The following is a 15,426-nucleotide window of genomic DNA, read 5'->3' as shown; positions in this document are numbered from 1 at the left end:
CGAGACTTCCGTTTTGGATTTTTTTTTGTTTTTTTTTTTTGTCCTATTTGTCTTTACTTCAAGTTTCCAATTTTTACAATACTTTTCAAAATGTGACTGATTGTAGATCGATAGCTGACTCAGACATTATAACTGTATCGCCATTAAGAAATATAAATAGTTATATATACATGTACATTCCAATAGTATTAACTAAATCTTTTATATTCTGCAGACAATTGACGCCATGTTCTTTAAAAATAAATCTCCAATGTCATTAAGAAAAGTTTCAAATAAGAAAGGTTATAAACTGAATTTTCGCCTTGTTTTACTCCGACGATGCAAGTTAACATATTTCCATTTTTGACACAGGAGTTTGTATTTTCATATAAATTAATTATTGCTTTAAACATTTTTCCAGTTATATTGTTTCTTTGATCTTTTGTCATAAACCTGATTCGAACGCTTTTCCAAAATCAACAAACGAACAAAACCCTTTTGGTATGTTCGTTGAAGCGTTTTATAGGAACACATAACAAAATAACGTTTTAATTAAGCAAACTTCCTGAATAAGATTTCCATGAAATTCTTTTCGATGGAAAATATCTATATAAAACTCAATAACTGAAGGCATGAAAATTACAGATAGATGACTTCAAGGCAGTGCTAACATTGTTTTGTAAGGTAAATTGTTAACTACAAGGAGAATTGTTGAATTATCGTTACCAATTAATATCATTGTTTCATTGACTATACTGAATAGGTCCCGAAGGGAAAGCTGACAAACCTTTGAAGACCACGAACTTATTTTATATTTTACATTATACTATCGTACAATCAGATAAACGGTTCTTATACTCCGGTAGCGTACAATGTATGTTGCTATAATAAAATGTGGTTGCATTACTGTAGTATACTGAAGCCATCAATTAAAAAAAATAATAATAAAAATGGGAATGTGACTTTTTTTATTTGGTTTATTTTTTTAATGATATAAATAAATATATTTTACAGCACATATATTAGCACGTTTCGTTAGATAATAGCACACAGTGTCCGGTAAAATCGGCTTCACAACTTGACACAAGATGTCTTGGCCCAAGACTTGTCTTTTTTATACATTGTCCTTTACATCCTCGTTGGTGTACCCGAGATTGACACAAATCCTGTCCGTGCTCTCCATTGTAAAGCTGGGGATACTTTCCAAGATATTGTAGGAAATAACCATAATGTCTGTCATGGAAGATAATCTCTACATCTGAAAGTGACAGGGGAGATAATTTCAACATCTGGCAGGGGAGATAACCCTAGCACTTGGGGTCACTAGCACTATATAGGAACTGTTGTATATCTCACACTGTCGTCTCAGTGACCACTCTCTTGGTAGTCGGTGTCAGCAGATGCTGGATCTACAAATAAAACACAAAATTATCAATATAATTCATAATACAGAAACAAAGACTTGGGTCCTTATGCAGATGAGTATGTCAGATTTAAAGTTGAATTTCTTGTAATTTTCACTTTAACAAATTGTTGTATAACATACAATCTGTAAAAATGATATTGCATTGTTTTCATGAATTTATTATTAAGTACATTTACATAATCTAGCGTTTGGATCGTTGATTTTGATGGAAATCAAAGATTTATTTTAAAATATTGGGAGTTATTTTAAAGCGGTGAGTTCACCATATGTTTTTCTTTTAATTTGAAGGTTGATTTATATATGAAGATAATTGATGTAAATGTGTAGATAAGTATTATGTCTACCTTGGTGAAGAGCTTGATGCCATAAAGATGATGTATGTACTGGTTCGCTCCTCTCTGAATAGTCATCAGAGACTTAGGTCGGGTCTGTGAACATCTCCGGACATACTCCCAGCAGGCCCTCCTCAAGTCGTCTAACCCAAACTGTTTAGCACCACATAGTAAACCTGAAAATACAACGATATAATGTATAAATATAATGCAAACATAAACCGATAAATCTATTTATGAGAAGTTAACAATCTAACATAATTAAAATCTAAAGCACTAGGAATTTAACATTGAAATCTAAAGTAATAGAAATTTAACATTAAAAACTAAAGTAATAGAAATTTAACATTAAAATCTAAAGTAATAGTTTAACATTAAAATATTAAAGGAATTGTTTCGCAGATAATTGAGAGTAAACGGAAGCAATGATGTTTACTAAACAATTATGATTGAAGTTTGTATAATGAATTTAATACTTTGTTTGTTCCATGAAAAGGAAAATGTAAAGAATAGAAGCAAAATCTTTTTCTTACCTGCAACACTTCTGGAGTCTATATCCACAGATCCACAGTGGATGAATTGCACGATCTTTCGGAAGTCTTCGGGCTGGTACTTGTTCACTTCGATAATTAGACGGGACAGTCTGGTCTTCCTGGACTTCTTGGCTTCTGACACAGCACGTTCGTTCTTCAGGATGAGCTGGTACATAACTCTGAAACATTAATAGAATAAATTTAGAAAAGTTGGTCAATATTATAAAACCGAGATCTTTTTATGTATATTGGCTCTTTAAATATTGTATTTATGAGTCAGTCATTGTATATCACAGAGTTACCTCCCTTGCGCGTAGGTATCTATCGTGACGTCATTATTTTGTGAGCGATATTTACGTCGTTTTGTCTTAAAAGTATTACGTAACACCTGAAGTAACAATCAAGTATTCAATACCTACACGTAAGGGCATATAACTCTGATAGGCTTACAGAATAGTTTACATGATCTTTCAGTAGTATGATGATTAGAGACAACCAGATGGTCTATGGAGTCATAAACGATTTTCCAAGTTACTAATAATATAAATCGTCCGAAATAGTTCAAGCTCACAGTTAAAGACGATCTTTATGTCACTCTCGTTTATTTACCTGCTGCGAGTAGACAAAATGGCCTTGACCCCATAAATGGGAACTCTGGTTGGACCAACAATGAATGTGACGTTACAGAGGTCGGGCATGGATATGATGTACTTCAGATGATCACAGAGGGCGCTTGTGTTCTGATACTTCACATGGCTACCGCTGACGTCACATTCTAAACCTACACCGTCATCAGCTTCGACTTGGCTGTCTCCATGGTGATATACAGAAGGTTCAGCATCCGATACGTCAGAGGAAGATTCGTAACCAGAGGAGAAACCTACATAAAAAGACACAATATATGATAATTATTTGATGGTTGGTGAATAAGAATATTGGTGAATTCTGATATCTTGTTATTCTAGAAATCAATTCCAAAGATTATGTAAGAAATAGTTTCATAATACAGCTATATTTTTTCCACATTTTATAAATTAAATAGATATGATATATATAGCGGCAAAAAGCCAAAATGCAGAACATATGTTCAGCTATTACGTCCGATTAATTCAAAACATAGCTTACAGCCTTGACTTAAAAAAATTACGGGAGTTTGAAATTGACACACACACACTTAACACTTTCCAAATAAATTTGCATACGTTAAGGATTAAGGGAGGTAGCTTAATTTAATTCGTGTTCAAAAGTTGGGGAGTTCGATCATCTATATTCACGATTTGAACTAACAGTGTCTGTAAATAAGCATTAAAGATTCCTTCTCAGAAATAATAATAATAAAATAACTTTCAATATTAATTTACCTTCAGATTCCGACTGTTCATTATGAAGGTCCAGTTGATCATTGTCGACAAGTCTGGCGGTAGATTCAGCTCTCTCCATTGTTGTAATGTATTAGTGTTACTTAGTATACGTATGTATTGTTGGAAATCTATAGATGATTGTGATGGGAATAACTTGGGGGTTCGTGGTTTTTATACAACCGTTTGATCACTTAAGGAACCATGACATGGAGCAAATCAGAAATTGTCACTCTCCCTCAGTGTCCAAAACTGACCGCTGTCGAACCCACGTGCGTGACCGCGGTCGACCCGTGACAGATTGACGCGCGTGTGAGTTTAACGCGCGTCGATTTGTTTTGATAACGGATATCAAAGTGACCATATGCCAGCAATAGAATTGTTTACATAGGCCCCGATTGTCTTTAAACGAGGTAATCTAGGCAGGTATCTATTCCTTATTTACCATGATTTAATTATTGTAAACTACATTATTTTATTAACATCTCAAACTCTATTACATTAAAATACAATGCATCCGATTAAAACAGTTATATATCATGGACCTTGTATATAGATCCTATAAATTATAAGAGCCATTCAATACATGAATTATTAACAGACGGTGAATACAGACTATCAATAAACCGCCTAGAATATATTAGGAAAAGACATTAATTTTATCACATTATTCAATATTTATATTGTCTTATGCGTTAGAGTATTTTAAAATAAACAAACATTTATTCTCTTATACCACAGGACGTTGGCAATAAAGAGAAGAAAATCCGTCTTGTAGATCGTCTATGGTTTTGTCCGGGGACTTTGATTACTCTTTATTACGGACAACACATGTTAGAATTATCGGTATGTTCACGGCTAGTAGAAAAATAGAATCAAATGTTTATAAATAATCTGTATTTTTTTTTTTATAGATTTTTATGCTGACTTCGGGGTTATTAAATTCGAATTCGTGTATTCCTGTTTTCATGACATCTCTAACTTATTACAAATTATCTAAAGTTGTATATACACCGAGTTAATTCCATTGTAATGTAAAATACAAAGAAAAAGAACATGGTGTTATAATTGTGAATCCAAGATTAGCACTAACAAACAACATTTATTTAAATTCATTTTATTTTTGTTTACTATGTACCACAGTCTCCCAAAGCACATCACATACACTGGAGGCCGTCCTTACATGACTCTAGCTGTAAATATTACGTTAATTAATCAAACAAACGAATCACTCACTAAGGTGTCCAATATGAAACCACGCGAAAGGGACGTATTAAGTCGGCCAATTAAATCAATTAGCACATAGAAACCTGAATAAAGTGCTGACCGGAGTCATAAAGAACAAACAACTGAATTACAGAATTAATCCCATTTTAACGATTGTTTAGTAATTAAGTTGCTTATTAGTATTATTCCTTTTGAAATCCACACGTGCCTTGTAATTTCGACTAGGTTCTGTTTAAAAGTTCGAATCTTTTACTTTCATGATAAAAGTCATTCGACTAATAAGGAATCAACGAAAATGAATTGACAACAAACATTTTAGCGAGCACAATCCACAAAACGTATAGCTAGCTGAATATTAAATTTTCTTACGTCAACTTATGTATTGTATACCTGTAGTTATCTTCTATCATCTGCTAATGCATGTTCACTTTATAATGTTTTAACGTTTTCGCCAGACTAATTCAGGCCAACATTGCACCTATTGATGAACAGAACAGCATTCACTATTTCGAACAACCATTGTCATCGATCAGAAATTTACCTTTCACTATTTACCACGTTCAATTTATTTCAATTCTTGTTGACTGACCGTCACCGAGAAATCGAGATTTTCTTATACAGAATGATGAACTTGTCATCTTCATCACAAAGAGCCTGAAAATGACGGTAACTGAAATTAAAATCCTTAATTTCAATATTTTGTAATGCTTTTAGTTCAAACACATTTGTGAGATGCAATTTTAAAACAAAAATTACTTTAAGATAATACCGTGCGGATATCCATGTAGTATTTATCGGCTTCTGTTCTTGATTACTGTCTCTGTTTCTAAAGATTGTTTTTTCTTAAGGACTTTCATATTTCGTTAAAGGATTTGTGCAGTCAAAAATGATAATTTCAGTTTATGCTGGAAATGGCTTTATTAGCACGTGTAGAAACCTCTCCGTGCCACGCGCGACCGAAATAACCTGTAAGTATAAACATATGTATATATGTTTCTGCTGTAAGCCGTCGATATCGAGGTCCAAAATTCTGACCACCCGATTATGCATATATTCTAGTTCTAAACCGTGTGACGTCATAATAGTCCGCTTATACATGTAGCTGTACTATAACTGATGTGATATCACTTACATCGACGGTCACAGACCACAAGATCAATTTATTCAAAAATGGTATCATGAAATTGACAGTTCCTCGCGAGGACAAATGTATTCTTTTTTAAAGTCTCAATTCAATTTTGAACCATACCTTTTGAAACTGAATCATAACCAACGTAAATATCTGTGTAAATTTAGAACTTCTAATTTAAAATTCCCTATAGAGACAGGCAGATGGAACAACATCCCTCGCGAGGAAAGGTTATGTCCTCTCTGTACAAATTGTGTTGGAGATGAGTACCACTATCTATATGTATGTAATCATGAATCTGTTGTAGCATTACGAGAAATTTATATGCCAAGATACTACTTTACTAATCATAATTATCACAAAATGAAAGGAATGTTTACTATATGCAATACAGCTCTATTAAGTAAAGTAAGTAGTTTTATTCAGAGAGTAATTAAGCTTCTTTAAACTATATAAGGAAAAATAGAATTGTTAGTTTCAATGTATTTAAATTTGCCTATTGATGACTGTGTCCATCTATTATTTCCTTCTTTATTTTCATTTTTATAATTATTATTTTTGTTCCTTTTGACCTCTTGTTGCATATGTACATATGTCATGAGTGAATAAAAAATCTTGAAAATCTTGGAAAAGCCAATCAACGATTTTTTATGATTACTTTTAAGTGAAGTTAATCGTACAATAACTTTGGCTCGAATGTAAATAACTAAATGAGTGAAATTCGATGTTTCAAATACTCTAATTTATGCTCTAATAGCAGGTATCTTCGTGTAATTATGAAAGAAAATCCACACAGAAATAAAAGTTTCTGATTTTTTGTCGAGGAGTTCAGCAACGAATAAGCTTTAATTAGATGATATTTTCCTGTAGTCTGTATCTTTGATACATTGTGAAATACAAAGTTTGTGACTGTAAAATGAAATTTAAACGTAACAATTTAAGAAGTATTGACGTACGTACATACCGATGATTGATCATTACAAACATTGTGTTGTGTGTTGCTAACCGAATGAATTGAGATACATTTATTACAATACCGTAAAACGTTTCAACATATGGTAGAAAGAATTTATTTTTGATATTAGAAAAGATCTAAATATTGAGATATTAAGCAAACCAAACTATTTTTTCAGACCATGCGGTCGCTTTCAATTTTTAATCGATATACGAGTAGATACTCCGATATAGATGTATAATTAGCCATGCCTTTGGTTTGATGGTTATGTAATACCCGGACCAGGATGTTGTTTACCTGTACACAACGTCATTCATCGAACTCGCCTGTAATTACCTGGCCGCGGGCAATTTGATATTCGGTGGACTATATCGGGTATTTGCTATTGTCATACTGTCAATCAGGTTAGGACATCCGTTAATTGGATTGTGATTTGAATTATGGAAACAAGATTTCAAGATTTTTCAAGATTTATTTATTCACTCAGACACAGTAACTGTGTGACAAGAGGTCCAATTTATAACAGAGTTTTAGTGCATGACAGGCACGTGTATATAGAGATATAAACATACAAAATGTAGTACATGAGATATACACATATACAATATAGAACATGGCATTTGTTTGCAATTATTATACATGTTTTGTATAAGAGACAAAAAAGAACAATGTAACATGCGTTTTTATAAGAGTAAAGACAGTTTTTAAATAAATGAACTGATATTAATTAATAGCTTCTTATTGAAAATTCTGAACATTCCTTCCATTTTAACTTTGCTTGGATTTTTGTGATAATAGGATGGAATAAACTTTAAAGATGCTCCACCGCTGACAAATGGTATTTTTTCACTATCAAAAACAGGAGCAGACGATTTAGTATTTTTCTTCAGTTACAAAAGTTACTTACTTTCCACCATTACCACCATTGAAAAGTGTGAGCTTGTAATTTAACTTTAGGTTAAAAATGTAAAAAAAATAATTAATTGCATCCCGAAAAAATTCCGTGGCACTATATCCTATATGGAATAAATTACTGATTGCGCATGCACCAAAGGCAAAATAAATTATTTTATATTATTTTTTGTGTTAATTAGACATATACATACACGATTAAACACCAATTATTGTTCAAATGATGAATATTATTTATGCTCTGTCGGCGGTGGAGCATCTTTAATCTTAGTTGTTTAACATTAATATGATTACATAAAAACAAGGACGTATCCTTGATAAAAACAAATAATGAAATTCATCTCCTATACCCATATTACACAATGTACATATTCTATCATTCCCTTGCAACCCTCTCCATCTTCCGGTTTCTACCGGTAGTTTCATATTGGAAGTTCTAAATTTAAATCTAAATTTACATTTTTGAATCTTTGTTTTTCAGCCGTATCAAGTAATCTTCTAAACCAAAATTGTGTTTAAAAGTAGTATAAACATTTCCTCTAGATGATTTTTCTATATCACTTAACCAGTGCTGTATAAACTGATCTTTTAATTTTTGTTTAACTTCGTTCTTTAAAAAGTTAATATTTGGTATACTACTTTTTTGATATAACCAGACATGACTTAAACCGATATTATTAAAAGTATTTTTGATAATCGAGATCCATTTTAATTGCATTTGTCCTGTTTCATGAAGTGAATACATCAATCTATAAATACGGCTTGATAATTTATTTTCATTACAAACCAACATATACCAAAATTTCACCATTTTTAATCTAATATCTACATCTAGTGAGTATCTTCCAGATTCTCCATATACCATAAAGTTTGCCGTGCTTTTTCTTAGGCCTAGTATTCTCTTACAGAACTGTAAATGTATCTTTTCAAGAAGTTGTGTTTTCTCATAGCCCCATATTTCGCACGAGTTTAATAAAATAGGATTGACTAGTGTATCAAATGATTTAAATTTCAAGTCAATTGGTAAGTCAATATTTCTTATTTTACGATATACAACATAAAGTGCCTTTTGGGCCTGTTCAGACAGTCGATTTGTTTCTGCAGTAAAGTTGCCATTATAATTAAACAAAATACCTAAATAGGAAAATGTGTCTTGTATCTCAAGCTCCTTATTATATAATGTGAACCTATTTTCATTGTTATTTTTTGTCTTTGAAAAAATTACTACTTTTGTTTTTTGTGTATTCACTGTTAATTTCCAATTTTCACAATACTCTTGGAACATATCAAGCATAAGCTGCAAACCTTCAGGAGTTTCCGACATTAGGACTGTATCGTCAGCATATGAAATAACAAACATTTTTACACAAATTCCAATTGAATCCCAGCACAGTTCGTGTAGTTTTGATAAACAGTCAACGTTTTTCGAAGCTGAAAATTCTTCCAGATCGTTAAGATACAATGCAAACAAAAATGGGGAGCAATTTTCTCCTTGTTTTAACCCAATATTACATGTGAACATTGGTGTTACTTCATTACCATTTCTAACACATGATTTAGTATTTGAATACATATTAAACAAGACTTTGAAAATTTTACCTGTAATATTACTTTTGAATAATTTTCGCCACAAACCAATTCGCCAAACTGAATCAAAAGCTTTGCGGAAGTCAATAAATGCACAATACAATTTTCTTCCCGAGGATAAATAAATCGATATCAATGCATGTAGAATAAATATATTATCAAGTGTTGAATGCCCTTTTCTGAAACCAGCTTGCGCATTACTTATTAGGTTAATCTCGTCGGAGAGTTTGTATTATCTAGAATTCAAAATTGATGTAAACACTTTTCCCAAACATGAAACAAGAGTTATCGCCCTATAATTATCCAAATCCTTTTTGTCTCCTTTATTTTTAAAAATGGGTTTGATTACACCCGTGTTCCAACTTTCTGGAATTATACCACTATCCAGTACAATATTAAATAAATCAACATATATAGGTAACATAATGTCAACTGAGCTTTTAATATACTAATTTATAATATTATCTAATCCGCATGATTTATTATTACTTATTTTTTATAGCAATATTAATTTCATCGGGGCTTATTCTACAATTTAAAATATTTTCATACTGATTTTCAGTCATTTCTGGTAGAACAAAGTCCTCAACCTGCTCATTATCATAACTTATTTTTTTTTTTAAATATTCGTGAATCTCGTCTAAAGTCAAATCAATTTTACCTCCCTTTGATGTCTTATCAATTTTCTTTAATATTTTGAAGTTTTTCTAATTTCATCTTCGATATCTTTTTGATAATTTGAATAATTATTATTTATCATATTTTTATATTCCTTACTTTTCTTTTTTAATTGTTTCCGGTTCGCATTACTTTTTAGCATCTTATACGCGTTTTTTGCTTCATGGAATTCTTTCCTTTTTACGACACATTCGTGGGTAAACCATGGTTGGTATCTTTTATTAGTTTTACCCGACTTTTTCTTTATAACCTTTTTGGTCCCAAAAACCTTTGTTGAGGTTTTCATAAACATAGTACTTACATCATTCACAACATTGGTTATATCCTGTTCAGATATATCATTTTCAGAGACTTTCATATTTTCAATTTTCATATTTATCGATTGTAGATATCGTTCTGTATCATTTCCAAGTTCAGTTATGAAATCATTTTGTCTATCGTTGACCCATTTTTCACTTTTCTCTGTAATTTCAACTGCGTCGTCAACTACATTTTCAGTTAAAAATATGGAAAATACTATTCTATTATGCACATCTGAGATTAGTGGATCAAAATCAAGAATCTCAAATTGATTAATTAAAGGAAACACATTGGAAGATACAATCAAATAATCAACTAGACTTACATTTTTAAAGGTGTTTCTTCCAATATATTTATCGTTACCGATTCTACCATTCACTATATATAGGTTACTATTTTTGCAGAATTCCATTTAACACCAAAATTATTTGGTCTCGCTGTGTCCTGACTTGTTCTCTGAAGTGGAATTCCTAAGCGAGCGAGATTCTCAAAATCATATAGATCATCATACAAGTCATTATCTTCTAATATATCTATCACGGCTATCAAATTATCATCAGGTACCACGTAATCATTGTATGAGTTAGTTCTGGCGTTAAAATCGCCAATAAGCATTACCATTTTTTCTTTCTTCATCAAGCTTATCATCTCGTCTTGGATTTCTGAAAATGCCTCATTAGATGCGTACTTAGACGTTTCCGGTGGAACATAAACACAGCCTAGTAGTAGCGCAGGTGAGTTATTGAAACATCGTATCTCTACCCATTGTACAAATTCTGATATTGTTTCTGGGAACAAAAAATATGGCTTGTACATCTATACTCTAGTTTTTTTATTGTCAGCTCCATTTTTAAAATGAAGATGTAAAAGCAAATGGAAATAAAATATCCCTGATGATACTTAGGAATATATATTACATATATATATATATATACATGTGTAGGAGTCGGTTTATAATTGTATGTGTTTAATTTATTTACCGGAAACACAGACTAAGATGTTTGATTTGGGATATTCCTGGTAATGCTTAAAACTTAAAACATATTTGACCACGGTCATGGTGCCATGGCAGATTTAATACTGAAACACGGGGATCATCCATCCGTTTAATTTCGTATGTTCTTGAGTTCTTTTGATTGGATGCATGTCACAATAAACATAAAACATAAATGTGATCTATTTTATTTTAAATGTGCTTCACAATAAATCTGAACATGCAAAAATGTTCCTGCTTTCGTGTGCTGAATGTTTTGCCTCAAATATACTTTAGACATTTCTCTGAATGAAAGCGTACGTATTTGATCAATATACATGTTATCCCATGACATGTTTTGTATGTATCACTGTGTCATATATTACAGTAAGCGGTTTGAGAGGCATACGCCAATAACAATAAGGATAAAAATGGCTGCCTCCGCAGATAAATTTTCACAGCATATTTGGATTTTCTAAATAATTCCGATTCTACAGTGCTTGTAATAAAAAATAATATATGTTCATGTTGTTCATTTCACGAGATTTTATTAAATAAGTCTTGTGATTTTAAAGTTTGAATAACTCCTCGTTCAAGATCCTATATCATATCACTATTTTGACTTGTGAAGTTTCGTTTTAGGTTACCCAAACAACAACTTAATATGGCGGAAGGTGGATTTGTTCAGGACCAGTCATCAGACAATGCCCTCGGTAGTCCATCTCTCGACACTCTGATGCTTGAATGTCCTATCTGTCTAGAACAGCTCCGACATCCCAAGTCCCTCCCCTGTCTTCATTCCTTCTGTCAAGAGTGTCTTGCTAGCTACATCATCAATGAATCGTCAGGTAAGATGGCGTCGGCGTCTTCTTTCTCGTGTCCAGTATGTCGTAGGGACACCGAGCCGTTAAACCAGTCAGAAGACAAACAACGTTGGGCCGAACAATTTCCTACCAACAATCTGGCGGTAGAGATGATCCAACATTTACAAAATACAAGCACGCTGATCATGTGTAAACCTTGTGAGAAGAAAGGAAACATGAACATTCCGGCAAAGTTTTGGTGCGAGCAAACCAAATTTTACTTCTGCGAATCCTGTAAAGTCGGCTTCCATGACTTGATTCACGATGATTGTGAGCCCGAGAATATCACCGAAAGGAACAAATCAGCCACCATTCGACGGAAGATGTCGGCTACTGGGTGTGGTAAACATAAGGAGAAACTGGAGTATTACTGTGAGGATCATCAGATCCTTGGATGTCACAAGTGTATCATCGTCGATCATCGGAAATGTGAGGCGGTGACATCAGCAGACGATTTCCGGGACAAGATACAAACCACGAAAATTGAGGATCTTCTTACTGAACTTCGAAAATGCGTTAATTCCATGGAGATACTGATAAAAGATGTCGAGGAACAGCTACAGTCCATGACAGAAGACCAAGTCACCGCACTTCAAAGTTTAACAGACTTACGTACGAATATTAACGAACGGTTCGATGTACTTCAGAAAGAGCTTACAGACAAACTGACAATATCATTCAAAGAGGAGAAGGAAAACCTAGATATATCGCGGAAGACGTGTGAACGGCTGATGTTCGCTATGCAGAGAACCCTGACGTCATCACAGGATCCCGGCCTGAAGGAGGACACCGCGGGGACGATCAGTCTGTTTCAGAGAGGTCAGGCGGAGGTCGAGTCGTGTAAGGGACTGATACAGGAGTTGGAGAAGTCGTCAAGGTCTACCTGTCTGAGACACGAGTATAACCCTGACATACTCACATTGGACACAAAGACCAGTCTTACCCTGGGGAAGATACTCGTCCATCAACAACAGAGGAAACTACCAAATACTGCGGCATTGTCCGAACGTCAGTTGAAGATAACCAGAAAGATCAACATCAAAGTTCCCACTGACGAGAAAGACTGTGCTGTGTATGGAGTAGTCCTCCTGTCTGGTGGACGTATTGTTGTAGGAGACAATGCAAATCACAAAGTAAAATTATTTACGGAAAACGGTGATTTTAAATGTGACATAGAAATAAATGAAGAATTTTGCGACCTTTGCCGTATTGATGATAACACTGTGGCAGTGACATTGGACGAAGATAAAACCCTATGTACAGTCAATGTAAGGGATTTAACCTTGACCGTCCTATCTAAAATTAAAATTCAAAACTTTACTGAAGACTGTCTTGGTGTCACATACAATAACAACACGTTTGTTGTTGGTACACTAACATCACTTTACAGTGTACCACAAAACGGGGGTGAAGCTACAATGCTCTATAAAATTGAATCTAAATGTCTGCATCTCGCCAGTGATAAGATGAATGGACGTGTCTTTGCCAGCATCTACACCTCTGACCCTGACGCTGTAGCCGTCACCCGACTGTCTGACGGGACACACACAGATGTACTGAAGGTCGGGGTCGTGAAGGGTACAACAGGTATAGACGTAGACAGGGAGGGTAACGTGTATGTTTGTGGGGCTTCCTCCCACAACGTCATACAGATGTCTGGAGACGGGACTAACGTCAGGGAACTGCTGACGTCATCAGATGGAATAGAACATCCGCGGGCGATTTCCGTGTTGGGAGATAAAGTAGTGATCACAAGTGAATCAACAAAACAACAGAACTTTGTACGGTTGTTTGAGCCTGTTTAAAGGAAAACGTAGTTATATAAACTGTGCTTAAATACTGTTTTACGTTAAAACATGATAATAGTGGTGTTGAGTTTGCGAATTATTTGTTATACTAATCCTGTTGGAAATGTTATATTACAAATATTGTACATAGTCCTGTAATATTTTATCGGTATTTATAGGTAACAAAGTAGTAAAGTATTGATTCTCGGATAAAAAATATATAAGAAGAATGAATCACTGTGTGGACATGTATTTCACTTCATTAAATCATCCGTAGTATAATTTGAGCTTTTAGGTGTGATTATCGATTACCATATCTATCTTGGGATATATAAGCGCAAGATGTATAATTTTTTTGAATTTTTTAAAAACTTTATCAGCTGTGCAGAATTAAAAAATTCCTACCAATGTCGGCTAGAATTACCTACCATTTGTGCAGCATTGCGGTATTGATATTTAATTAATTGTATTGATTTTAAGCTTTCATCAGTACAAACAAAAACAGTAGTGATACAAAGATATTTTATCATGAACTTGTTGGAAAAAGGGAAATAAACGAATTATTAATTTTTTTCTTGTTAACCTGTTCGTGACCTTATCAATTATTGTCATATGTCATAATGCATACTAATATCTAATCAAGACACTTCTGTTTAATTGCATCACAACAGACGACATTTAAAGCTAATAATTGTATCGTCCAATAATTGAAAAAGGGATAATCTTGGATCAATATTATTTCTTTTCTTCATTCAACAGTTAAATCTCTTTAAATCCGTGATATTGAATACCTAAGCTTCAGTCATTTTTGTGATAGAGTATTGACCACATCTGAGTGTAGTTGGAACGATGTGGTATTTTAGATCCCAATTTTAAAATTGGATCCACATTTCTCGGAACAAAAAAGAGCCAACTTATAATCACTTTATCAGTTATTATAAAACTTAGGTAAAAGTCCATTTTACTTCTGTCATCCAGTTTCTTAGAATATTGGCCTTATTGCTTGATAATATAACAAGGAAGTATTTCACTTGTTAACCAAAATGTTGATTTCGTAAAGACACAATGATCTGTAATGACTTGAAGTGACGAAATTTTATTACACCAGTACTTTGGCCGTGAACGGTAGGCATATCCTGGATATTCCAAAATAGTGCCGTGTTGTCCGTTCTGTGGTCGTGGCCTTCACTGATTTTACAAAGTATCAACTTGAGCTTAAATGAAGAATCAATACAAAAGATAAACACCTGACATTTACAGCTCAAATCTTACTGGTCAGTATTCAGATGCTAATTATACACCACCTGGGGGGGCCAGTGTACGTAAAATAATTACTCAATTAACTTTAAGTGACAAGCAGATATAATTACCGCGGTCAATCCAACAA

The 15,426-nt window shown here is 33.4% G+C and overlaps 2 protein-coding genes across 2 annotated transcripts; one reads left to right on the top strand and one right to left on the bottom strand.

Moving 5' to 3' along the window:
* Positions 1-969: 969 nt before the first annotated feature.
* Positions 970-3,710, bottom strand: LOC138304590 (serine-enriched protein-like). The gene is made up of 5 exons (XM_069244754.1): positions 3,632-3,710; positions 2,880-3,150; positions 2,271-2,449; positions 1,750-1,913; positions 970-1,388 (listed from the first exon to the last, which is right to left on the bottom strand). The coding sequence occupies exons 1-5, from the start codon at positions 3,708-3,710 to the stop codon at positions 1,332-1,334; spliced, it is 750 nt and encodes a 249-aa protein (XP_069100855.1). The 3' UTR covers positions 970-1,331.
* An 8,321-nt stretch (positions 3,711-12,031) lies between these two features.
* On the top strand, positions 12,032-14,072 carry LOC138336509 (tripartite motif-containing protein 2-like). The gene has a single exon (XM_069286015.1). It carries the CDS (start codon positions 12,054-12,056, stop codon positions 14,055-14,057), a length of 2,004 nt encoding a protein of 667 aa, XP_069142116.1. The 5' UTR covers positions 12,032-12,053; the 3' UTR covers positions 14,058-14,072.
* Positions 14,073-15,426: the final 1,354 nt, after the last annotated feature.

The sequence above is a fragment of the Argopecten irradians genome, chromosome 12 (assembly GCF_041381155.1).
Source record: "Argopecten irradians isolate NY chromosome 12, Ai_NY, whole genome shotgun sequence".
Lineage (NCBI taxonomy): Eukaryota > Metazoa > Mollusca > Bivalvia > Pectinida > Pectinidae > Argopecten > Argopecten irradians.
This window is presented reverse-complemented; position numbering and strand designations above follow the sequence as displayed.

Coding starts and splice junctions, on each gene's coding strand:
- LOC138336509 (XM_069286015.1), top strand. CDS start 12,054: ATGGCGGAAGGTGGATTTGTTCAGGACCAGTCATCAGACAATGCCCTC.
- LOC138304590 (XM_069244754.1), bottom strand. CDS start 3,710: ATGGAGAGAGCTGAATCTACCGCCAGACTTGTCGACAATGATCAACTG. Junction 3,151..3,631: donor TGAACAGTCGGAATCTGAAG/GTAAATTAATAT, acceptor CTTTTTATGTAG/GTTTCTCCTCTGGTTACGAA. Junction 1,914..2,270: donor AGACTCCAGAAGTGTTGCAG/GTAAGAAAAAGA, acceptor TTGTATTTTCAG/GTTTACTATGTGGTGCTAAA.